This window comes from Macrobrachium nipponense, chromosome 24, assembly GCF_015104395.2.
Source record: "Macrobrachium nipponense isolate FS-2020 chromosome 24, ASM1510439v2, whole genome shotgun sequence".
NCBI classification, from domain to species: Eukaryota; Metazoa; Arthropoda; class Malacostraca; order Decapoda; family Palaemonidae; genus Macrobrachium; species Macrobrachium nipponense.
This window is the reverse complement of record NC_061091.1, coordinates 52,379,704-52,406,751: the sequence shown is the minus strand read 5'-3', so window position 1 is coordinate 52,406,751 and position 27,048 is coordinate 52,379,704. Positions and strand designations below refer to the sequence as shown.

The 27,048-nt window shown below is 39.3% G+C and overlaps 2 protein-coding genes across 4 annotated transcripts in view; both read right to left on the bottom strand.

Moving 5' to 3' along the window:
• Positions 1-1,469: 1,469 nt before the first annotated feature.
• Positions 1,470-17,661, bottom strand: LOC135205555 (uncharacterized). Its single transcript, XM_064236317.1, has 10 exons — positions 17,535-17,661; positions 14,324-14,539; positions 13,311-13,440; positions 9,045-9,198; positions 7,068-8,367; positions 4,627-4,787; positions 3,832-3,933; positions 3,410-3,526; positions 2,279-2,562; positions 1,470-1,670 (listed from the first exon to the last, which is right to left on the bottom strand). The coding sequence occupies exons 1-10, from the start codon at positions 17,659-17,661 to the stop codon at positions 1,553-1,555; spliced, it is 2,709 nt and encodes a 902-aa protein (XP_064092387.1). The 3' UTR covers positions 1,470-1,552.
• Positions 17,662-24,771: 7,110 nt separating this feature from the next.
• Positions 24,772-27,048, bottom strand: part of LOC135205627 (gamma-interferon-inducible lysosomal thiol reductase-like) — a 7,110-nt gene continuing 4,833 nt past the window's right edge. For all 3 annotated transcript variants that reach the window (XM_064236420.1, XM_064236421.1, XM_064236422.1), the window contains exons 5-6: positions 26,542-26,688; positions 24,772-25,115 (exon numbers count right to left, since the gene is read on the bottom strand). In XM_064236420.1, coding sequence (XP_064092490.1) covers positions 25,032-25,115; positions 26,542-26,688 — 231 coding nt within the window. In that variant the 3' untranslated portion in view covers positions 24,772-25,031. The remainder of the gene's footprint in view (positions 25,116-26,541; positions 26,689-27,048) is intronic.

Below are 27,048 nucleotides of genomic sequence, written 5' to 3'. Positions count from 1 at the left end.
GGTAGAACGGGTGTACTTTTATGCTTATTAAGGTTTTGTGAAAGATTTACGTTGTTATGTTTTATTTTGAGTTCATTATACATATAAACTGTTCACCAGTTTATATATATATATATATATATATAGATATATAATGTATAATATAATATATATATGTAGGATATTATATATATATATATATATATATATATATATATCTATATATATATATATATGCACAAGCTAGGGGAGGCCTAACCAAAATAAATTCAGTTATATCATTATTCGTTAATGAATTGCAGAACTGTGGGAGAGCAGGTTGGAGAGACCTTTCTATGAAATACTAGGCTCCCTTTCTATACAATAGGGACTAGATCGAAGGATATGAAGACCAGAAAAATGTTGTCCTCATAACCATATCAGAAAATAACAGCATTTCACTGCACATTTTTAGTTGCATTGTTGAATAATTAAATCATTGTACTTTTCGTCATCCATCATGCTGATGATGTTGCAAGGTTGATCTGCCCCACGTCTTTTTTTCTTTTATTTGACCTCTTCTGCCATGAGAGTTTGTAGAGCTTCGCATACTACTACTACTACTACTAATAATAATAATAATAATAATAGAATCCGAATGGATCTGTTCTTGTTTGTCCCTCCCGGGTGACGGTAAGGGAGGCATGACACAGCCACCCATCCTCTAGAAACCGGTTCGTCCGCCCCTGGGTGGGGGATGTTAGGTAAGGGAACGGAAGGGTAAGGGAGACATCCACCCTCCTCCTGCAAACCTGTTTGTCCGTTCCAGCTGGGGGCGGGGTTGGTAGGGGAGACATCCACACACACACACTTTATGAAACCTGTTTGGCCCCCCATGTTGGTCCACGGGGGGGGGGGGGCGTGGTAGGTATGGGTACAGGAAGGTAGGGGAGACGTCAATCTTCCTCCTGCAAACCTGTTTGTCCGCCCCGGGTGCGGGCGGGGTATGTTAGGAATTGGAGGGTAGGGGAGACACGAATCCTCTTCCTGCAACCTGTTTGTCCGCTCAGGGGGGGCAGGGTATGTGGGACAGCAGCCCCGAGTTCCAGCGCTCGTAGCGCACGCCAACAAGCTCGTGTATATATATATATATATATATATATATATATATATATATATATATTATATATAATAGTAATAACACGAATGAAAAGTTCAGCTAACTTTACAGTGGATCTAAAACAAATGGTACCGAGTCACAACGATGCCCCGGGAATGAATGAAGTGAGTTGCAAACCATCAATATCCAACCGCCCCACCCCTCTCTCTCTCTCTCTCTCTCTCTCTCTCTCTCTCTCTCCCCTCTCTTCTACTCCCCACAGTACAACATTTTTCACCCCGTAAATCAGCTTAGTGGTCTGGTTAAACTAAGATATACTCAACTTTGGAAGACACGAGGATAAATAATAATGCACCCATTATGCCAATTAGTGAGACGAATACATTTAATGAGGAACCAACAAGAATGAAGTAGGAGAAGCAGCAATGGAATCCATTGCTAAGAAGGGTGGCGTCCTTTTGCTTTTAGGCCTTTTCATTTACTCAGTATCATGATCCAGAAGACGAGGTTGAACGTCAGCAGCACGAGCGGATACAAGTAAATCCTGACGAAGCGGAGGAGGCCATTCGCTGTCAGCAGGCAGCAGCACGGGCTGGAACATGAACAATTAGTTCAATAAAAAAAAAGGTCAGTTATTTAATAGAAATAATTATCATTTCAATGCATGAGTTGGAAGGTTGTACTTCAATCACAAATACCGAAGTATATAATGAAAATAGCCAATTAGAAAGTCAGTTCTTTGACTGGAATTCGCTTTAAATAGAAATGGTCAATTGTTCAATAAAAAAGTAATTAAAAGTTATTACTTTAACAGTATTGGCAAGTGAAAGGTAATTTTCAGTTAGAAATAATCAGTTATTTGATGGAATTAGATTATTATTTTGTATAGATACCTTATTGCTTTGAATAAATATTCAGTTATTTCATGAGCAGAACATCTTATTAGAAAGACCAGCGAAACTGTCCCATCTCAATTTTCGAGAAATATTTGAATTCTTAGATATGAATAGGCAAGTCTTTCACTGAATTATTCTCATCCAAAAACAGAAGAGCAAAACCTTTAACAGAACATTCTCAATCGAAAGCTAATTAAATAGCAGGGAATGACTTTAAATTGAATTTGCTGGAGTAACTCTTTAGAGTTTAGACCAAGGTCTGAAGAGCTTGGTGTAAACCACACAGATTAAGAAAAAAAGATACCTAGACGCCAACGAATCTATAGTCGTTGCAACCGGGTTGGATCTGGGACGGAGGCCGGCGCTTGGGGCGACCTTGATGACTTGGCTCTGCTGCCCCTTGGGCACGCCAGGATCGAGGTTCTCCACCACGATGTGAAGGACGATGACGGAGAAGATCAGGAAGATGCAGAAGAAGAACCACACGTCGACCATCTTGATGTAGGCCGTGTCCGGAAGGTTGCTTGAGACTTGGTTGAAAAGGGTGTACAGAACGAGCAAGGTCGTCAGCGTCATGATGGCGCGGACCTGTGGGCGTTGACGCGGTGTTGGGAGGACGTATTTGTCATTTATATGTCCAGATATATAACACAGTGATAAGACCAGTGTTAATGTATGGAGCAGGAACATGGGCTCTAAGAAGAAACGAAGAAGTAAAGCTTGAAAGAACAGAGATGAGAATGCTGAGGTGGATTATTGGAATATCGCTGCTTGAGGGATTGGGAAATGATGAAATAAGAAGGGCAGGCTTAGTAAAGATTACAGAGGTGATAAGAGGGTCACGATTGAGATGGTATGGGCATGTGTTGAGGATGGATGACGAAGTGGGAGTGAAGAGGGTTTGGGAGGTCCCTGTTAGAGGAAGAAAATCGAGAGGGAGACAGAGAATGAGATGGCGAGATAAAGTGAAGGAAGATATGGAGAGAAGAGGTTTGGTGGAGGATGATGCCTTTGATAGAAGAAGGCAGTGGAGAAGGCACATCAGGCAACCGACCTCTTAATGTATAGATAATGGTGGAAAGAAGAAGTATGCAGAATATTATTATTATTATAATTATTATTATTATTATTATTATTCAGAAGATGAAACCTATTCATATGGAACAAGCCCAAGGGGCCATTGACCTTAAATTAAAGCTTCCAAACAAATGATGTTCATCAGAAAGAACCAAGAGGAAATGAAGTAGATAAAGAAAGAAGAGACCCCACTTATCGAAAATTTGAATTTTGGAAAATTAGTATGGGATGACTCTAGAGACAACTTAAAGAAAGAGTCCTAAGTAAAAACAAAACACAATAAAAAATAAAGAAAACAAGGAGAAATGTCAGAAAGAGGAAACAAATTTAGCAAAGGGGCGCCACTTCAACCCTTTACCTGAAGCAACTGCAGTTTGACGAACAACGTGGTGTACCCTATGACCAGGAGAAGACCAGTGGGTATGAAGATGGTCAACACGAGCAGAGAATATCGACGTTCCAGTTGAAACGTGACCTGGAACAGTGCAATGGTCGATATTTAGGAAAACAGGTAAAGCATTCGGACACTGAGGTCAATCGGTGCTAAATTTATGATGAAATAGTGAAATGATGTAAAAAGGTGCCTGCTTTGAAAAGTATTTGCTCAGATCTGAATACTTCTTCAATTAGTGATTCATGACTCTTATGTTTATGTTGAAAAATCAAATAAATGAGCTGCCAATGAAAATGAAAAAAATAAATAAATGAGGAAAGAGGACACAGATAAAATGACTGAAAAGGGTGACACAATCAAATAATTGAATGACTTCAACTTCATACCTCGAGCGCATCGTTGCTGTTAATGTTCAAAAGTGAGGCTGAAATTTCCCTCACAGCATATTTAGGAAGGTTTTTTAGTCCCTGGTACTCTACGCTGGCGTTCTGGAAGATGAAGAAGGGTCCTCGTAACAGTAGAGATTATAGGATCATCTCTAAAAGAAATGGCTTCACGAAGAAAGACAAACTGAAATCAACATTTACTTTTACCCTCAGCCATAGATATTACCTGGTATTTCTGTTACACCTTTCTAACACTTTCAGCAACTAGACAAACGTATGAATATTACAGTTGGTGAAGCAAATAATAAACTTTCTGGCGTGAGTAACAGAAGACTAATATACTATTAGAGGTCACTGAAGACTAAATCAATCTTAAAAGATTCATTTATTCTTCTGTCAAGCATGCCTTGGAAGTAGAACACTTCATATGGTGCACTGTAGGCATTATTTAAGGGTCCTGCAGCGTCCCTTTAGCCCCTAGATGCGACCCCTTTCATTCCTTTTACTGTGCCTCCGTTCATATTCTTTCTTCCGTCTTACTTTCCACCCTCTCCTAACAATTGATTAATGTTGAAACTGCAAGGTTTTCCTCCTGTTACACCTTTCAAACCTTTTTACTGTCAGTTTCAGTTTGCTGAATGACCTCATAGTAGGTCCCAGCGCTTGGCTTTCGACCAAAATTCTATATTCTATTCTATGCTAGGAAGTAGAGGTGTCCGCAGAAAGTATACTTGATTTCGTTATGCGTCAATATCATGAATCATTCTTTCAGACAGTTTCAGAAACAGTCATTACCTTGAAGGTAATAACAGCTGAGGTGGCCGAAGTGAGCTTCAGAAGTACGCTGCACGTCTGCACGTCGAATGGATAATAGAATAGGCGGAAGTTGCAATTGAAAGAGGCAGAGTAGAGAATGCGCTGAGCCATCTCTCCGCTGGTGGATGGGAAGATCGTGTCTGGAGAAATGAGCAGTTAATAAATAATAAATAAATGATAACTGTCTCCGATGTTTTTGGTGTGGCTCATAAGAGTGATGGTCCTAAACCTGGGTAAAAGTGAAAGGTTTAACATTAAAAAAAGTTAGTGTTTATGTGCATTGCACCAAACCATGGAAGTCAGGGCACAGCAGCTGTGGCTCATGACACCTGTCTTGAAATAAATGTTTCAAGTTTTAACAGTGGACTGCGAATTGACCTTTATTCAAGTTTGTTTTGGCAACTATTATTAGTTTCTTATTGTCTCTGGATGTTTCACATTTCAACCAAATATTGTGGAAACAAAATATCCCTTTATATTTGTTACAGTTACTGGTTAGTTTTTTTTTCGTTAGAATTTTATTATTTCAATTCGTCTTCATCCTATCCGAAAATGTTCAAAGGAAAATGATCAGCGTTGGGAAAGCTAAAAGCAAACCGACCCAATTGTGAAATGAATTCGTATTCACAGAGCGTTAAGCCTATGTCACACACATTGGCGATTTCAAGACACGCAAGTCGTAACGGCCGAAATTTTGTTCATTACGACTCCACTACGTTCTCATTACAACCAACTCTGCATAAATCGTAACCAAGTCCGCGAGTTTGACGACTTTGCGCCAGTGATGGCGCATAGTCGCCGTCATTCCACGACTACTGTCAAAAGTTGCCATTTCGTGGAGCAACACGCAACAATTTCGTAATGGCCTCTCGACTTGCGGCATTTGATCACGCAAGATGTAACTAGCAATGGCGAGTTACGGCATTCAGTAGTACAACATACGCAATGTACTTGGTGAACCCACAACGTTCGCAGTGGGGTTGTGCAGTGAGTCAGAGTGTGTCAAGGGTGTCGGCAGCCTATAAATATAGTTCAAGGGCTTAATTACTTACCCACACCTGCCTCGGTTTTCAATTTTGAGCAAAATATATTTTGGATTCAAGATTTTCGGTATTCTTTATATCATTTCACAACTTTAGATATACTAGCTGACTATGACACTGAATACAACTTAAACGAAAATTTATTCGGTAATATAAATAAAGATGAAGTTGAATTTTATTCACGAAATTACAGTTTTTCAACGTGATTGTCTTTAGTGAGTTCATTGCAGTCAAATTCAATTTATTAGCATGTTCTGCAGTATAGGAAATGAAATGGGATTTTCTATTTTGAGTAACATATATATTGCATTAAAGATTTCCATTAGGTATTCTTGATATATTTTGAGAACTTCAGATATATAGATAAATATGACTGAATACTATTAAACAAAAATACATCTATTAATTATATAAATATTTTTGAATTTTAAGTTTTATTCAGGAAATTTATATAGTTTTTCAACATGGTTTTCTGAAGTATAAAAATAATTTTTTTATCGTTTTATTAGTATATCATTGATTCCTGCCAATGAGCGAAGCCTGCAGGGGAGTTTACATAATCACGAAGACGACCTCATGTGTCACTGACTCCTCTCGATCTGAATCACTCTTGGCAGTAGGATTTTTTTTATATATTAAAATTAAGCTGTGCAACGCACAAGCAGCCAACACTAAGAACTAGATACGATCATGAAGAAGATTTAGAGGGGTCTGAAACACACTGAATCTATGGGAGATAGATGGAAGATGTTGATTTAGTTAGTAGACTTTATATATATATATATATATATATATATATATATATATATATAATATATATATATATATGTGTGTGTGTATATGGTGGCATCCATGTTCATGACTCAGTCCAATCCCGTTCCGTAAGTCGGAATAATACGTAAGTAAATCGCAAATAAATTGTAAAAAATCGTTATGCCTTCAGGGAACTCGCCGTCCTGTAAAAACCGCTAATTGTGGGTGTGGCCTAAATCATCGGTGACTTGCGCGTACGGCTACCCTAAATACGTATATAATCTCATCAACTTGCGCAATGCTGTTGTAATGGTTCATTGCGGAAGTCGTCATGGAATCGATATCAGCTGACTTTTATTTTTTGGGGGAGCCCAAGCACCGCGACTATAGGAGACTGATCGCCAAACCCAGCCTTTGCGACAGTCGCGGTCTGAAATCGCCAATGTTTGACTCAGGCTTAACGAGAGTCGCAGTCTGAAATTGCCAATATGTGACCCAGGCTTTAACCTGGTACTGCTACTGTTACTACCACTACTTTTACTAAAATTAAAAAAAAAATACTGATAACATATCTATTTACGTGACAAAATAATAATAATAAGAAGAAGAATGTGAAATCTTTACCCATCTCGACGTCATTGAAGTGCGGAGGGTCGGGGTGGCCCGTTCTGTTCACAAAAACCGTCCTCTTGAGAACCTGCAAGCGTCCATCATTCACATTCAAAAACTCGTATTCTGGGATCCACACTTTGCCTTCTTCTTCTGAGGACAGTTTGTTTTCGGTCTGCCTTTTCAAGTTCTTGTACCCGAGGTTGCGGTCCGTCCAGCGCAGAATAACCTCCAGTTCCATATTGATGGCTAAGCTGATGTCATCGATATTGGAGAACCTAACGATGTTGATGGTGGGGTTGATTTCCAGAGGATCTTTCGGGGTGATTCCGGGAGGGGGTCGATGCCCGTGATAACCCTCGTGGAATTCCAGGAGGTTGCAGCGGTCTTCGTCACTCCCGTCCAGGCAGTCGCTCAAGAGGTTGCATCTAGCGGTGGCTGGAACGCAAGAGCCGTCAGAGCAGGTGAACTCTTCCGTCGTGCAAGGAGATAAGCTGATTTCTACGCCGTCGTTTTCCAGATTTTGACAAAAGGCGGTTACTACCGTCCACTTGTGGCGCCCCAGTGGGTAATCGGTCGTAGGGATTTTTCTTCTCTCCATGACAGCCATGGTCACGTTTCCATGGATATCCTTTAGAATCCACTGTCCATTCTCGGAAAGGAAGACGGCATAGCCGTAGTATCCCCTGAAGAACGGTTTATCATTGACGTATCCGTCTAGGATAAATCTCGACTGATGTTCCTTCTGGTAGCACAGTCCCCGGATTTGCAGGTACTTGCTCTTGATTTTTAAGCACGAGAAACAATACTCGTCTTTGCAGTCGACGTCTCCCCACTTGCTCAGCGACTTCTTCATGACGATGCAGTCTGACTTCAGGCCGTCGTTTGGCTCGCCAGTCGCCCATGCCGCGAAGGGAATCACTTCTTTCTCGCCAAATTTTCGCCAGGACCCCTCGGAGTCCCTGTCAGTGGCTCCTAGTCGAAGGAGTCGGTAACTCTTACCACCACACTGGCTTAGAAACCTCCTCGTTTCCATAAAAAGCCGCTCGTTCGTGCCCTCGTCGTCTGGGACGAAGATTTCGGAGTTGCTGACCTGGCAGAATTTGATGGAAGGTCCCAGGTGCCACTTTTCGGGGATGAGTGTAAATTCGCTTCTCTCTGTACAAAACGATTCAACAGATCTGTTTTCAGCTATGACGTTCATGACCTCGAACTTACTCTCGTCGGTTGACAAGACATTGCCCACGTGATTAGCTCGACAAGAGGCCATTTCCGTTATTTGGAGTTCTTGAAGGAGGTAGTCCCACACATTGATCTGTACAGTTAAAAAGAAACATAAATTCATATAAGGGTGAGTCAATGCTTCAGTAAAATATGTCATAAACACACATCGGAAACTTACCTCATATATATTGCGGACAGGTTGATAACAAGGCGACGACAGTAAAATAAGAACGTACCTTTAGGAAATGCTGGATAATCGTCGAAAGTTTTTTTTATCTAACCTGTTTGTGATATATGTGCAATAGATTACTGTTGTGGAGTGGACGCATCCTCAGAATGTCTGACGACTTATTTTTTCCCCAACTTCTTATCTCTGTTCTTGGACATGATTACTTTGATAAACAGATATTCATTCCACAGGAAGATATACCATAGCGAAACATTTTGCCTATATTTTCATGGACATGAAATGTTTGGCGATAAAACCATATTTTATTTTGCATCATCAAATTCCCATTAAACCTTTTCAAAACTGTTGTTTTCAATAATGATTCCATGAAAGAAGAATGTATTGAAACGATGAATATCAAAATCACTGTCATTTAGTCAAAATTCTTAAGATACACACACACACACACACACACACACACACACACACACACATATATATATATATATATGTGTGTGTGTGTGTGTGTGTGTGTGTGTATCACTCAATAACAGACTAGAAATATATATCATTATTTTTTTTTTTTTACTTTATCTAACCTGAGTGATGTAGGCGCTTGTGGTCTGCAGTCGATCAAGGCCTCCTGCGAAGCTGTCCTGCTCCTGACCTATATAGACAGTTCCGTTCATCCGCAAGACACCGTTTTCTCCGACCATTTCTCCGGAACCTCTCAACTTACCGTCGACATAGAATCTGCGGAAATAATAATAATAACAACAACAGCATCAGTTTGCAGCAAATAAGCCTCGCTGTCGAACTTGTCTGCTCCAGAGGTCCTATATTCCTCACGCTGTTGGACTATGGAGCAGATTCCCTGAGGATGTCGTGCAAATGGAAATGATCATTTGTTTACATTTTTATCTGTTTATTCATTTGTTTGTTTTTCTTTGGATAAGTGATTTCTTCTTTCTGTATTAATTCTTCCTGATGAGCACCATCTTTGGAAGATTGAATTTCAAGTCAATGTACCCTATGGGCTTGTTCCTTATGAATAGCGGTCATCTTCTGATTAATGATAATAAGAATAAAAAGAAGAAGACGAAGAGAATTATTCATTTATTGAAAGAAAAGTTCACAAGAACCATTGCTAGAGATATTCATTTACTTTTATCCATTTGGCATCAAGTCACAAACAGTAAATCACTTAGGAAGTAAGTTTTGCAAAGCAGGTGAAAACAATATCGAAATGGTCAAGTGAATCAATTGGGTATTTTTACTCACTCCCAGAAGTTAAGAAAATTTCTATATTATAATATGATGTCTTTTAACTCAGTCCCGGGTTCGTTGCAGACATCAAAATAAATTTTCTACTTGCCTCTGTACTTCAAAAAAAAAATGTGACCTGTCTTCAATGAATCTACCCGTCTCGGTCTCTTCGTTATTATGAGAGCGAGCTTAATGGCACGCGCTACGCTGCGCTACCTGGGGCGGACAAACAAGTTTGCATGAGGAGGGTGGATGTGTCTTATCTCTCATAACCTCCCAATCCCCTACCTATGGCGGGCCACTCACAGTCGATCTGGTCGCACGATGAGAACTGAGTGGGAGGAGACTCCAAAAAAATGACTGCAAACTCACGTTACTTCCCGGTCTGAACAAAGTAGTCAGTCTTAAGTTGCCAGCCACACAGCTAGGACGTGGCGGAGGGAATATCTGATAATGAACCATATATGCTCAGACTGTGCCGTTGCACCCAGTATAACAATGGAAAAAAAAAAAAGTCACGAAAAATAATATTGGATCAATGATTGGTTGTTGAAGAGAGAAAAACTCACATTTATTGCTTTTAAAGGAAATACAGGGAGCTCCCAGGGATTGCTATGATAAACGTAAGGGTGGACGAGGCAACATTCAATTTTGTAGGAAGATTGTAATGGTTGTGCAAAAGGACACATGCATGACGAAATCCACAACCCCCTATGAAAGGCCAAGTGCCACATGACGCTACTTAGCGACTGATTGTTCTTATCAAGATATAAAATTGAGTGTGGTCATATCGCCCAAAGGTCTTGGAAGAGTCATGCTGGAGACATGTTAAGTTATTTGGACAACACTCTGTAAAAAGTTATTTGGACAACACTCTGTAAACACTACATAATAAAGATAAATCTAACTCATGTATACATATTTGTATCTTTGATAAAAAATAAACTAGCTTTTAGAAACTCAAAATAATTGACTCTTCTACAAATATACCAAACAGTTTGTAGTGTATAAAATTAGTGTACGAAATTATAAAAGTGAAAAGGTAATAAATCTTTGTGTAACCAGTCATTACGCAATTTGGCAATCAGCACCAAGTACCATTTAGGAGTTTTTTTAGCAAATATTCTTATTTCTTTAAGAAATATCCTCAGTTTTTGTTTGCACTTATAAGGTAAATTGCAATTATATAAAATTTTACAGAAATCAGGATGTAAAGAAATAAGGAAAATTTGTATATATATCAAGTCCAATGGACGAAACGTCTTATGCACCACTTCCTGATTTCTTAAATGCCTCTACTTTCCTTAATTCTTACCGATATGAAGGTCTTATATTTATTTTTTTTCTCTTCTTGTTCACCATTTCTTTCGTTGCATCAAGACACTTTTTCTTAGTTTCCCAAATATCGATTGATAAGCTGCATTTCTTTGGTCTTTCTCAGAATATTCATTACTTTTTATATCCCACAGACATTGCTACGACTTTATCGAAGAACCCCGTCCAGAACTCTTTATCTACCGAAAGTCTGACATGTTGAACGATATTCTCTTCTGTGCCGTTTCTTGGTAAATGAACCTCCTAGTTCAAGCCTCGTCGAAGACACCACTCACGGTCAAACTATCAGTTCTGAACGACTTAATCTGAAAACTCCTATTTGACTGTCGTGTCGGACTGTGAGTTGCTCATTCAAACCACAATTGACAGGTTTGTCGATCCGGCTTGGCTTCCGGGCTTCGTCAGATCAGACTTGACTAAAAACACCCCACTCACATTCAAACTTACTTAAACTCCGCCCATTTCGATCGGTCATGACAAATCCCATCTGACGTGAGTGGTCGGCCCGCCCCCATCCGAGTCTGACAAACAGGTTTGCAGGAGGGTGGATATGTCATTTCTCCCTTACCTACCCTGCTCCCTCCTGGGGCGGACAAACAAGAAAAATCCACTCAGATTTTATTATTATGGATTATTTAGCACCTTGAAATCGTCGATTCAGTAATTAGAAGAAATCGGAATTCCCTTCTTGCTTTGGTTTTCCGGGCTCTGATCACCTTTCCTTCTGTTGGTCCTTCAGACCTGGGCTGGAAAAGGGGATCAGGATACTTGTTCTGTGTTATTTTCTCGGGAAAGTAAACAGTGAAACCAGTATTCGTGCGTGTGTATGTCACCACGCGGGCGCCTTTGAAAATATCCATATTACAAATCCTTTGCACCAAAAACAAAATAAGTCAACTCTGGCGCCCTTCACGGTAATATCTATGTCTTGTCCTCTGCAAACATCCTGGCGGACATTAAGCATTCGTCAACATTCGCCCATATCTCGAACATCAATAATAGAAGTTCACTCTCGACGTGGTTCGGAAGTCATGCAAAGCCGTTGGTCCCGTTGCTGAATAACTTTACTGGTTCCATGCGACGTAATAACACCATACAAACAAACAAAACAAAAATTCGAACGTTTATGCAAAACGTTTTCTAGAAGAAACCGCACCGCTCTATATAGCATATAAGGACTAAGCAAATACTTCGGTACCAGTGACATAATGTTTGTCATCGTATTGAATGACGCAATAGCAGCAACGAAGGTCAGACACTTCGTTGAATGGGATTATTTCCCGTTCATTTGATCCGCTTCTTCATCTAATCTAATCATGGATCAATCAGTCAAATAATCAGCTTATTGACTAACCGCGCTTTTCATTGCCTCTTATAACTCTCATGATCTTTTCAGTTTTCTGTAAAAGAAAATGATTGAGATGGCTTTTCTGTAAAAGAAAATGATTGAGATGTCAGCCCTCAGATCTTAAAAACCACTGAGGCTAGAGGGCTGCAAATTGGTATGCTGATCCTCCACCCTCCAGTCATCAAACCTACCAAATTGCAGCCCACGAGCCTCAGTGGTTTTTACATTATTTAAGGTTAAAGTTAGCCATGATCACGCGTCTGGCACCGCTATTGGTGCCAACAACATAGGCCTCACCATCGGGCGGTAGCTGAAAGTTTCATGGGGGCGGTTGAGAGCTTCACATAGCATTTTACGCTGTACAGAATACTCGATTGCGCCGTAGAAACTGTCGCATTTTTTACTTGTTTAGTTATTTATTTGTCTAATAATGAATTTAATTGCTTATCTGTGATTTTAACAGTAATTATTTTATTTATTTGTTTATTTATATATGTATGTATTTAATTTGTATGTATTTATCAACAAGAAACCAGCTTCCTTATTTATCAACTTATCTACCATTTACTTTAATCAGAAAAGTAAAGCGAGATGATAAGAGAGAGAGAGAATCACCCCAACCTTTCTCAGCATCTTTCTCAGCATCTTTTTCATCATTCCTTTAAGTTTCAACAGTATTGTGAAAGAGATAGAGAGAAAGAGAGAGAGAGAGACTCACCACCTTTTTCAGCATTTCATCAAGTTCCTAATAGTGGTATGAGAGAGAGAGCGAGAGAGATTCACCGAAATCTTTCTCATCATTCCTTTAAATTTCATATAGTATTGTGATAGAGAGAGAGAGAGAATCACCTTCACCCTTTTCAGCATTTCATCAAGTTCCCAACAGTAGTAAGAGAGAGAGAGAGACAGAGCTCACCGGTAGTTGGGGAATCGTATGAGGTGGCAGTGGTGGTGCCAAACATCGAGTGTGTCCTCCACCCACAGCTTCATACTGACGGAGGCTTCGACGTCGTTGTAGTAGAAATTCATCGTGTCCTCCCTCTGGTCTGCCGAGACAAGGGAGAGAGAGAGAGAGAATTCCATGAGAGAGATGGAATACATATTTCTTTTCTCATTTCGATGTTTATGTATTAACAGATGTGAGAGGATACATAACCTTTGCAAGATTGTTGGGTGTAGAGCTCTCTTTCTCTCTCTCTCTCTCTCTCTCTCTCTCTCTCTCTCTCTCTCTCTCTCACACACACACACACACACACACACACACACGATGTCTCCTCGGATGGAATAACAAGTCTTTGAGACATCCTAATCTTTGTGACTCCTTGTAACTCTTCCACCGCTCCCCCCCACCCCCCCCTCTCATCTCCTCTCTCCTCTCTCTCCTGTCTCTCTCTCTCGATCTCTCTCGTCGTCTCTCTCTCTCATCTCTTCTCTCTCCTCTCTCTCTCTCTCTCCTCTCTCTATATATATATTAATATATGTTTATGTAATAATGTAATGTGTGGGTGCTGTGCATATATATATATATATATATATATATATATATATATATATATAGTGTGTGTGTGTGTGTGTGTATAACTGAGTCACGAAAGTTTGGAACGTGATAAATCCGTAAATAAAGGTATAAGCCACGAAGGAAAAATAAACAAAGGAGTTTCTGCAAGATCTTTCGACGTTCAACGTCCTTTACTTAGCAGATAAACTGTTTATCTGCTGAATAAAGGACGTTGAACGTCGAACGATCTTGCGGAAACTCCGTTGTTTATTTTTCCTTCGTGGCTTATACCTTTATATATATATATATATATATATATATATATATATATATATATATATATATATTAAATTGGATGAGTGTCTACGTAACTAGATCACAAAATCAATAAACAGGAATACCTCCATTCCGCAAACGCCCACAACACTCACAGAACAGAAGGGCGTTATCGTGGGCGTCCGACGTCGCGTACGACAGGAAGAAGACGCCGTCTCTGTACTGCTGGATGCTGAAGCGGTAGCAGACGGAGAGAGCCTCCAAGGGCGGCCTCTCCCCGGAGAAGTTGTATCTCAGAAAGGCCTCAGTGCTCGGGTCCGACCATATGTCCGTCTGAAGGTTGAACACTCTGCTCTGGAGATTCCGTCCGTCTGAAACATTTGAAGACAAAATATGGTGTTGAGTTGAGTTGATTATAGATTTAAGGGCCAAAAGACTAAGCACTGGGACCCATGAGGTCATTCGGCGCTGAAATGGAAATTGACATGTGCAGGCCCGTACCGAGAAGGGGGTCGGGGAGTCGAACGACGTCCCCCCCACCCCCCCCCACCCCGCTGCTACAACAAATTTCTGGAAGTCCATATTTTCTGTGACTATTGACCTGTACTTTCAAAATAATTGATAATTATTTTTTTTAAGTCAAAGTATATATCATAACAACAAAACATGCATGTTATCGTTAATATAATAAATGAATCAATCAATAAAACTGAAGAAATATTCTTGAATTTCAGTGCAAACTTTTAACATTATAAGTAAAATTATGTTAACCAAAGTCAGTTCTTTGAATAACATCTAATCGGGTAGAAGGGCATAGACCGCATAGGTACCCAGTTTTTCTTCTTAATATAACTAAAATAACACTTTCAAGTATTTCATCTTATATATACCTACATATGCAATTACATTTATAGAAGAAAAGGCCCAGTTTTGGGAAAAACTAGGCCCCCCCCATAAAAAAAAAAAAAAAACAAAAAAAAAAAAACTCTAGGTACGGGCCTGGTTTGAAAGGTGTAACAGGAGGAAAACCTCAAAGCAGTTGCGCTATGAACCAAGTGTTAGGAGAGGGTGGACAGTAAGATGAAGAAAGAGAATATGAAAGGAGGTACAATAAAAGGAACGATAGTTGTTGCAGCTAGGTGTCGAAGGCACGCTGCAAAGAACCTTAAGTAATGCCTACAGTGCACCGCATGAAGTCCAAATCAAACTGATTTACAGAGTTGGATTAATCTCCAAGGCAGGTGGCAAGGGTGTGAGGCTAGCAACTTCACCTATTTACTTTCCCGCTGGTATAGTGGTTAGTACCGTGGCGTGCAACTCAGATGTCGCGGTGTTCGCATCTCCCCTAGGGCGATGGAAAATGAGTGGCTCTTTATCATGATCAGTTAATGCTGCAGTGTGGGGTCTGCGGTGAGAGGTTGAAATCAACATTCTTTGGAAGACTGAATTTCAAGTCAATGACCCCTTGGTGTTCTTGTTTATGTGAATAGGTTTCATCTAATTAATGAAATAATAATAAATGATAATATGACAAAGAAGATTAGCGTCTTCCAATCCGTCAGGCCTGGGCTAGATAAGGGCACAAGGTCCACAGTCCTATTACTCTTTACCGTAAATGTAACTACAGACTATGTAGAATTTTCTTTTATGACAAAAAAAGAGCAGATTAAAGCATTGATAATAATATTCAATAATGTCGTATTTTAAAGTAAAAACGTAGCCGATGGAAAGATGAAATAGTCAATGAAAGAATACGTCATTCATCTATCTATCTTCTAGTTCTATAATAATAAAATCCGAGTTTATCTTTCTTGTTTGTCTGCCCCGGGAGCGGGGGCGGGGTAGATAGGGGATCGGGAGGGCAGGGGAGGCATGACACATCCACCCTACTCCTGCTAACCTGTTTGCCCGCCCCAGGTTGGAGCGGTGTTGGTAGGGAATTGAGAGGGTTATGGATACATGACAGACAGCTCCGGGTTCCAGTGCAGCGTAGCTCGTGCCATCAAGCTCGTACTATATAAATCATATTGGATAGAAGAGATGAAACTGCGGTTGTTTTTTGTGTTATTCAAAACGTAAATTTTAGTCTTTCGTCAAAGACTTGTCTACTTCACAGCAGCGTCATAGATTTCAATGACTTCATGAGTCCTTTACGATATAAATATGTTTCAATACATTCCAAGGCGCATTTCCGTTTACCTTTTTATGGTTTAGTGTCAGTCAGTTAATGAATAATAGTCTGTATACACCGGCACTCGTTCCTAATTAGGAAAGTTTGTTACCATTCCCATCATGAAGGATAAAAACTATTAATAATCGAGTTTTCTGTACAGCCACTATATAGTATAATCATGGCCACTGAAAATAGATCTATTTATCGGTGGTCTCGGTATGAGCCGCGGCCCATGAAACCTTAACCCCGGGCTGGTGGTGGCCTATCCTATATCGTTGCCAGTAGCAAGATTATGGCTCATTTTAATCTTTCATGGAATAAAAACTACTGAGGCTAGAGGGCTGCAATTTGGTATGTTTGATGATTAGAGAATGAATGATTACCATATCAATTTGCGACTAAAGACAGAACGTTTGATTGCACTACCCTCTTAATCAACTGTGATACAAGTTGTTTGATTTGTGCTGGTAATTCTTGCTTCCTTTCTTCTGCGTCTTCTGTTACGTGAGCAAGTTCCATAATCCTGACTTTGTTTCTTTGTCCAGAAGTTCATTTTTGTGCCAATAAATACTGTGACTTCATCGATGTCAGTTTGTGTACAACATTTGATTTATGGTCGATTATGTTTATCAGTCGAGTCCCACTTTCATTGTTTACTGCACGTTATATAGGTAGAACCATAAGTTATCAAAGATTTTAAATTGCAAAATGGCTACTTTGAAATAAAACCTCCAGAATTCTTAGCAGCAATATCATGTCACGGAAGGCGTGGTTTGTGCTATTGTATAAATGCTTTATTAATTCCTAGTAAAGCTAAAGGGGATTATATGAAAAAATATTTTCACGACAATTTATGTATATATACTATATATATATATATATATATATATATATATATATATATATATATATATATATATATATATCAAAGATTCCTTACAGTACTCTATAGTATGTTTCATATACACATATATATGTATATAATATATTCTGCTGTCTACATCCTCTAATTCCGAGGCGCTTTTAACAGTGAAAGCTACGTAAGACTTATCGCGTCCTCTGCTCTTATTATAAGGATTTCCTTTATTCTTGGGCCTAACTCTTGCTCCTATAACAAGCGTCATAACAATGATCATAAGTCTCTCATGGGAATGATGTCTTCTGCCATATCAATGTATGAAACACAGTATGACTCCTTCCGGCAGTGGGGTCATGTATATTAAATGGTGGGTCCATTCTTAGGGATACATAAACAATGCCGCCGATAGAAGTAGCATTACTGGACTGAAGTTTGATGCTTAAGGAAGCATCATAATTCATGTTGCCGAGGAAAGTTGCATTACTGAATGTACATCACATCATGGAGTTGATGTATGATCCATGATGCCATTACCTTACTTTGTTCACCTAAGATTTGTGGTGGGGATCTTGAAGAGAATGCTAATGGACAAATGATTCCTCAGTTACTGAATATCTATCTATCCATCTGTCTTCTATTATTATTAATAATATAATCCGAGTGGAGCTTTCTTGTTCGTCCGTCGCCGAGTAGAGGGGGCGGGGTAGGTAGGAAATCGGGAGGGTAAGAGAGACATGACACAGCCACCCTCCTCCTGCAAATCTGTTTGCCCGCCCTTGGTGGGGGCAGGGTAGGTAAGTCATATCACATTACCTGTTTGTCTGCCCAGGGGGTGGCATATGTAGGGGAGACATGACACAGCCACCCTCCTCTTGCAAACCTGTTTGCCCATCCCAGTTGGGCGGGATATGTAGGGGAAACATGACACAGCCACCCTCCTCCTGCACACCTGTTTGCCCACCCCAGCTTAGAGGGATATGTAGGGGAGACATGACACATCCTGCCTCCTCCTGGAAACATGTGTGTCCGCTTGGGTGGGGTAGGTAGGGGTAGGGGATTGGGAGGGTAAGGGAGACATGACGGGCAGTGCCAGGTTCCAGCACAGTGTAGCGCATGTCGTCGACTTTTTTTTTTTTTTTCTTTGCCATAGATCGTGATCAGTTGCCAAGCATACCGATCTTTCAAAATCCTCTTTGACTTTTTTGCAATGCAGGGACATTAATCCATACTCACGCCCACTGTTCATCTGAGCCACAAACTTTTTTTTTATGTCTTCTTTTATAAGCTGGACAACATTAGCGAGTGTATCGTATACTACAAATGTCACTGACGATGTCTGGGCCTTTCGTACACTTCGCTCAGTGGCGTCAGTACACAAACACAAGTCAGAATTTAGCCCCAGAGCCGACTCCACTGGCAACTGCACCAATCGCTATGTAAATAATCATTCTGTATTCTGCACTCTGTTTGCAGAAGTAGAATGTTGACTGGCGTCATAAACAAAGGAAGTACAAATTCTGACGTTCTTTGTCGGCCTTTTCGTTCCTGTTTACAAAAGAATGGCAATTTGGCAAACGGGATATTATTCTCTTCGTGACGATTATGAACAAAAGAACATTTGGTGTGAATTTGTTTGACAACATTGGACGAGAAACTTATATTCATGGGCTGCTGCATCATTTTTATTTATTATTATTTCTTTTTTTTTATTTCGTAGACGTCATGCTGTGGGCGTGGTCTAGTGCGCTCGATTACCGCATTGTTTGTTTGGGCGTCCTCATGACTGGCGTTTTCTCGGGAGTGCTACGTACAAGAGTTCTTAATAGTAAAGACAACACGGACAGAATCTGGGGTCCCGTAGGGAATTTTTTTCTGTCTAGAGATATTATAAGTAGGAAAAACCATATCAGCAATGCTAATAGTTTTGGTGTAAAAGCAGAGAGAGAGAGAGAGAAAAAAAAAGTGCCATGTTCTTTCGTTATCCACGCGTCACTTCCGATGTGCTATAGTGGATTCACATCAACCGTGCATCTGACATCTAGCCCAGTCCCTTACGATGCTCCTGATTGGCTGTTGATAAGCCAATAACAGGGCTGGAAACTCTCAGTCTCTCTCGAGAGTTCACATAGGCAGGATATATGTTCCACCTCTCCTGAGTAATACGTCTTTCAAAAAATCCCTCGGGAGAGTTAGAACATACATCCTGCCAATGTGAATTTCTCGAGAGACTGAGAGTTTCCAGCCCTGTGATTGGCTTATCAACAGCTTATCAGGAGCGTCATAATGGACTGGCCTAGACATCAGATGCACAGTTGATGTGAATCTACCATAGTACCAAACATGGCGGAAACTCAAAGGGGCGCCGTGCTTAGTACTATATTAGATTCACATCAACCATGCATTTGATGTCTAGACCAGTCTCTTACGACGCTCCTGATTGGCTGTTGATAAGCCAATCACAGGGCTGGAAACTCTCAATCTCTCTCAAGAATTCGCATGGGTAGGATGTATGTTCTACCTCTCCTGAGGGATACGGCTTTCAAAAGTATCCTTTAGGAGAGGTGCAGGTGCAACATACATCCTGCCTATGCGAACTTTCCAGAGAGACTGAGAGTTTCCAGTCCTGTGATTGCCTACTCAACAGCCAATCAGGAGCGTCGTAAGGGACTGGCCTAGACATCACATGCATGATTGATGTGAATCTACTATAGTAATAAACACGGCGTCCCATCGAGCTTCCGCCATGTTTAGTACTAGCGCCTATAAGGTGATGCATAAATAACAAGCCAAAGTTTATATATATATATATATATATATATAATATATATATATATATATATATATATATATGTGTGTGTGTGTGTGTGTGATTAGCGAATGCTAAAACAACAGTCCTCTAAATTTAGCACCAAATGGAAACATTACTGATTAGGAGAGAGCCAAAATGGAAAAATAAATATGTAAATAAATAGATCAATGTATGAATAATTATATAAATAAAATTAATAAAAAAAAGTTTCAGTTGTAGTTACAGAAAACAACGGATTTTCTTCCTTGGTAGTGACACCCAGGTGTTTCGGGGGTCGTCATCTAGAACTAATATTTTTTGGGGTCATTATCTTTATGATGGTTAAAGTCTTTTGTTTATGTTTTTGCAGTCATCCTCAACGGGCTTGTGGTACTAAACACGCCGCAATGGGGGCTACATACCGGGTTAAAACCCGTGGGGTCACTATCTAGGAAAGATCTAAAAAACCTAAGAAATACGACAAAGCAATGATAACCACTCTGGTAAGTTTGATTTCTTATTGTTTCTTTTTCCTTTTTTTTCAAGATAAAACGGCAATAACAAATGCATGATTACTACAGGGAGTAGTGTGCATTTATAAAGATATCTTTGGCATTATGCCAAGCGCTGGGGCAACGAAGGCCATTCAGCGCTGAAACGGAAATTGACAGTAAAAGGTTTGAAAGGTGTAACAGGAAGAAAACCTCGCAGATGCCCTATACAACAAATGTTAGAAGAGGATGGACAGTAAGATGGAAGGAAGAGAATACAGTAAAAGGAATGAAAAGTAATGAAAAGTAGCTGCAACTAGGGGTCGAAGGGAAGCTGCATAGAACCTTAAGTAAGGCCCAGGATCCATACAGAGTCTGTATGGATCCTGGTAAGGCCTACATTGCACCGAATGAGGTGCACTGACGGCGCCTTAAGGTCAACTTTCGCGATATTTTCATTTATTAATATACTGCTTCGGTTAATGTGTAAGTAGAAGTTTCCACAACTTCGTCAAAACTTCTACAATGTCTTGCACCTCTTCCACTGATCCTGTTTGTGGTCTACAGCGGCTTTTCTCATGTAAACGTGACCTCATTACTCGATGACCTCGACTACTTATGTACAATCATAATTAGGAATCAGTATTATAGTCAATCATTCATATTTCCATTTTGCTCTCATCATTTAACGTCATTCACCCTTATATGAAGCTCGGCTTTATTTATTGGATTTAATGGAGCATCAGCAAAAGTCAGCTACGGTTTTCTGTCTGCAAAAATTCTTCTAAAGACTTTTTACATTTGATTTCAAGTAACTATCCTTCCTCGCTCTATGTCACTGTGTTCCACTGGGGTTCCGCGAACAAATATATATATATATATATATATATATATATATATATATATATATATATATATATATATATATAGCTATAGTGTGTGCGTACGTTTGATGAGACTTTAGTTTTATTTATATATTTATTAGAACAGGAATGGATAAGATGAAATATGAAAGTGGTGAGATCCTCTATATTTAAGAGAGAGAGAGAGAGAGAGAGAGAGAGACGGTATGTGAGGAGTGTTTACAAGGAAACATAGAGAAATTCGGCTATATTTTTTTCTGTAGTATTTTTATTGGAATAATAATAATAATATATTTTGGAAGAAGACCCTCTTTTAAACACATTCTGTTGAATAAAATGGCAGAATTCAGCGAATTGTTCTTATATATCATATTTTCTCTTTTTTTATTACCAACTTGTCTGTCTCAGCGATACTTCTTAATAATAGAAGGAAACAAAGGTTTTGCCCCCAGAAGATCCCGTAAAAGAAGCTAAGATTGACCCTGCTGACCTGAAGATTAGGTTTTCTGCCCAACAGACTTTTGGTGACCACTCCCTTTCCCCAAGGGTTAATCCCATTGACTATCAGCTCAGGATATCAGAGCGACAAGAGGGGATTAGCAACTCTCAAGGAAACCAGAACAGCCATCACATAAATGACAGCTCAACGAGAAGAAGTTCCAGAATTCTGCTGGGCCTTGACCCAGGCTGACAACCCGACATCTCTTGAAAATGGGCCACAGATAGGGCCTGAAAGTACTCGAGTGTGGAGTAAAATTAAATGTAAATACTTAGAAGTAAACAAGTTACACAGTGATTTTGTGGGTTTCTTTTTCAATTTTTCAATTGGCCAATTATTAAGAAGTATCGCTGAGCCAGAAAGGCGAGTAATAAGGAAAATAGAAAAGATAATATATAAGATTATTTCGCTGAATTCTGCCATTTTATTCAACAGAATAATAATGATAATAATAATAATAATAGAAATGATAACAATCTAATTTTGATTGATTATGAAATTTAGGTTTTGAAGACCAAGTGCTGGAACCCATCAAGATTATTCAGCGCCAGTAATCTCATTTTAAGATAGATTCTACTTACGAGAAAACATGGAGAAAAAAGCGATGATCATGGTAACGATTAGCTTGTGCGATATATTTAAATCCATTCTTCCTTCAAGACCAATCTCCTCTAAACAAACTCATTTCACATCAATCTACCCTGGGTATTTCGAAGGCGTGATTTAGGACCAAGAGAACTTGACCAGAAAGTCTTCATATAAATCTAGAACGTTCACGAATTTCGGCAGCATGTTCTTTCAGTGTTATTCCAGAGTGATTTTCGTTTATACACTTGATCTCCCAGAAGTCCTTTACACGTGTTATCGTCAGTTTATTCCATGGCGATCATTATCTCGTATTTCAAATAATGCTCTCACGATGGGAGACCTTTATGATAAGAGAGAATCTCTCAAAACTCCGAGGTGAAATTGCGATGCTTTTGTCGTTTAAAAATTAAGTTTTTGCTTTTGCATTCTGCTAAATTTTCAGTCCTTAATTGCCATACCAAGAGTCCTTCCCGAAGAAAGCAAGTTACATATTCCAAATGGTAGAGTGAAATTCAAATTTCATTATCATCAGAGCACAATCGGAACTTTTCACGAGCCAATCGAAAAAAAATATATATAAAAATAAATAAATAAATACGAAAATGGTCTGCAGGTGGAAACACGTCTCAACGCGATCCTAACGAAGCCGAAGGTCCTTTGGAGTCAATTTGGAGGACCTTGATCGGAGCTAAGGAGGTGTTGTAAGACACACGGTCTAGTGGTAGCAACTGGAGTGATTCCCCTCCACAAGTGACAGCGTTTCCTTACTACGCCTTTTATTCCTATTTGAGTGATCGATCACACTGGTCAGGACTGGAGTAATGTAACGCCGCATCATTATATAGTAAGACAGCGGCATTCTATTTGTTATTCAACATGAAACAGACTTTTAACTTATAATATATATATATATATATATATATATATATATATATATATATATTATATATATATATATATATATATAAGCAATTGTAATAGCCTCAATGCCCTCTTAACTTCTTGAATTCTCTGCTCCTTTTTGGATTCGCTTGTCACTACAAAGCCTGAAGATCCAAGTTCAAAGAAATTTTTGAAGAAATTGTGATGTCCGGTACCGGGAAACGAACCCAGGTTCCATAATCACAAAGAGGTCACGTTGCCGACCTCATTGTGATTATGGGACCTGGGTTCGTTCCCAGGCACCGGACATCACAATTTCCTCAAAAATTTCTTTGAACTTGGATCTTCAGGCTTTGTAATGACAAGCGTATCTAAAAAGGAGCAAAGAATTCAAGAAGTTAAGAGAGCATTGTGGCTATTACAGTGCATATGTATCTGGTAAAAAAGTGACCAGTAGATTCTACACACACACACACACACACACATATATATATATATATATATATATATATATATATTATATATATATATATATATATAGTACAACTTCCTTTCTCTCGACAGGTAAAGAAGTGCGGCAGGATAGGCGTTAACTTATACCTCCCTTGATAGCTGCCTGGTTTGACCGTCGACTGGCGTCGCTGGAAGGTGTACTGTGTGGAGGGATTGAGACCCGTCAGTACCGATCGACTTATCACTTATAATTCCCTATCGGTGATCACATATAATTCCCTTTCGGGAATATCCCCATTGGGGATATTCCCGAAGTAAGTGACATAAATATATATATATATATATATATATATATATATATATATATATATATATACATATATATATATGTGTGTGTATAGTGTGTGTGAGAGAGAGAGGGAGAGAGAGAGAGTGATAGAGCCATTAGCCACGTTGGGCTTCGTGGCACAGTGCTAAAGTTAGGGAGGTCTCTGGGACCGCTCTCAGTCTGCCGCCCACCAGTCCACCCACGTATTTTCCACCTCTCCTGAGGGATACTTTTGAAAGCCGTATCCCTCAGGAGAGGTGGAATATACGCCTTGCCCATGTAAACTCTCTCGAGAGAAACTGAGTGTCTCCAGCCCTGTCATTGGGTTATCAACAGCCATTCAGGAGCGTCGTAAGGGACTGGCCAAGACATCAAATGACGGTTGATGTGAATCTACTATAGTAAATGATTTCCCATTAAACAGAAACTGCTCGTAAGTAATAAACTTTATGCTAGTTGAAGACGGATGGATTCGTACCCCGAATATAAAGCTGAGGTAAATGGTTCTTTAATGCAAGAGTTTGCAATTAATTTTTTCTATTTTCTTTAATATGTTAACTTTTATTTTTCCGATCCTACCTTTATAAGATATTGCTAACAAATTGAATTCTGTTTCATTTCTATACTAGGGATTTTAACTAGGAACAGAAAAACGACCCCAAAAAATAGTCAGCAAACATATTTTTCATTTTCATCTTTATTCTGGTTGTACTCCATTCATGCTAGTTCCTTTTTTTTTAATTTATTATATTTTTAGAAGCAGAAATTTGTTAAGTAATGTACTTACTAGTTAGCAGATAAAAATGTGCTATATTACACGGCTTGAACTGAATGATCTCTACTATTCTTTACATTAAACCAAAAAGCCATCAAGAACTCCAGAAAATATTAAGGTTTGCAGGGCTTGCAACCAAAACAATCCGAAACTCTAGTAGACATTTAATTACAAGCAGGTGGTTTCTCGCCTGTGTACGCCTTGCAGACGGCTTCCTTCAAGTTCGTGTACGCGTAGTCGTCAGCAACCTGTAGAAGGAAGTACATTATTGTAAAAATTAACGTCCCTCTTTTTTTCTTTTGTTTTTTCATTCCGCTGAGATACAGTATGTCCCTGCCTTGAAAGCACATAGGATTCACTTATATCCCTTACTTTAAAGGTCATAGGATTATTTACTTTTTACTTTTATTCCTTAAAGCTGTTAGGATTGAATGGTTTCCTACCTTCAGTATACTGGGATTCATCCTTTTTCTGTCTTGAATCTACTAAGGTTTATTTGTTGTCATACTTTCAATATTCCAGTATTCATTGTTTTTCTACATAATAGCACCAAGGACTCATTGTAGCCCCAATTTTGAATATGATGTTAATGGTAAAACTTGACGGGAAACTCGCATTGTACCATGGCAGTAGTAATTCCAGGATAAAGCTAATGTGAAATTTCAAACAATAATTTCTTAACTAGAAAAAAATATCAAACCTAAGTGAGGTCTTAGAACTTCTCTACCATTAATGTATTAAATTTAGACCCTTAATCACAGTCTTACTACTGGGACACTCCTTTATTACAACTGAGAATTAACTTGCTTTCAATTCACAAATCGGACTTGTAATACTTATACGCAATTATGCATTTTGCTCGCAAATTACGCGTCACTGAAACACCTATGCAATAAGTAATCAAATTTCAAGGAAGATCTGTACCAACAATTTCGTGTTAATGAATATAAAAAATCGAGAATTATGAAAACAAGGCTTATTTGGTTGCGTACTAGAATCTGCGGTCAAATAGTGCGTTGTTTCAACAACGAAAATTAAAATTAATACGCTATATTTTATTAGAAATAATTGTTCTGTACTATTTAACATGCACATTATTCATATTTTACATTTTCATTCCGATAAATAAATCATAGATATCCTATCCTAAAATTCCTGTTTCTTTAACAGACCTTTTTAGGCTTTTCCATAGGGCTCTCCTGAACCCCAGCAATAACAAGGACAAGAACAACAACAACAACAAAAGTAGATTGTAGGCTTACTCCCCGAGTAAGTGAAATGATTGATGAATTTGTTGGTATGATAAAAAAATTTCTGGCGCAATCGAGTTTTCCGTACAGCGTATATTGCTGCATGAAACTCTCAGCCTGTGTTGTTGGCCTCTATAGCATTGCCAGACACGCATGGTAATGACTAACTTTAACCTTAAATGAAATAAAAACTACCGAGGCTAGAGAGCTGCAATTTGATAAGTTTGATGATTGGAGAGTGGCTGATCAACATGCCGATTTGCAGCCCTCTAGCCTCGGTAGTTTTTAAGACCTGAGGACGTACAGACAAAATGCCATCTCAATAGTTCTCTTTTAAAGAAAAATAAAAGTTACGGTAAATAAGAACGATGGGAGCAGTGACCACCTATTCAATTTTTTCCTTGTAATAACTTGCTATACTTACGCCATTGATAGTAATATGAGGAACGCCATAAGGCTGTGGGTCCAGAGCTTGAAATTCAACACCAGCTTCGTGATGAATGATCTGTCCCTCGACTGACGATGCGCAGGTTTTTATGGTTTCCCAGTCCAAGCCCAGCTGGCCAGCGCACTGCAAGGAACGTACTGTTGTTATTATTATTATTAGATAAAACCTATTCACATGGAATAAGCACACCAAAGGGGCCACTGACTTGAAAATCAAGCTTCCAAACAATGTTGGTTTCCCCGCCCCCTTTCCAAAATTGTCTGCCTCAAAAGGTGCATTCCGAATAATACTATGCAACAAAATAGGGTAAAATACCGATTGGCCGGCCTCTACCATAGCGCGACCACCTACCCGAAAATCGGAAATTATGGCCTTAATTTGTGACTTGGGAGATAAAAACTTACTTTCGAGAGGAAAGTAGAGGTCTCTAGGTGTTGCTTCGAAGAACGCTAGCTCTTGACTAATGTCTATCCTGGGTTACAG

Excerpts from the sequence above, each read along its gene's own strand:
- LOC135205555 (XM_064236317.1), bottom strand. The coding sequence starts at position 17,661 with ATGAATTATGATGCTTCCTTAAGCATCAAACTTCAGTCCAGTAATGCT. Across the intron at positions 13,441-14,323 it reads CGATAACGCCCTTCTGTTCT|ACCAGAGGGAGGACACGATG; the intron begins GTGAGTGTTGTG and ends TTGTCTCGGCAG. Across the intron at positions 2,563-3,409 it reads TCAAACTGCAGTTGCTTCAG|GTCCGCGCCATCATGACGCT; the intron begins GTAAAGGGTTGA and ends CAACGCCCACAG.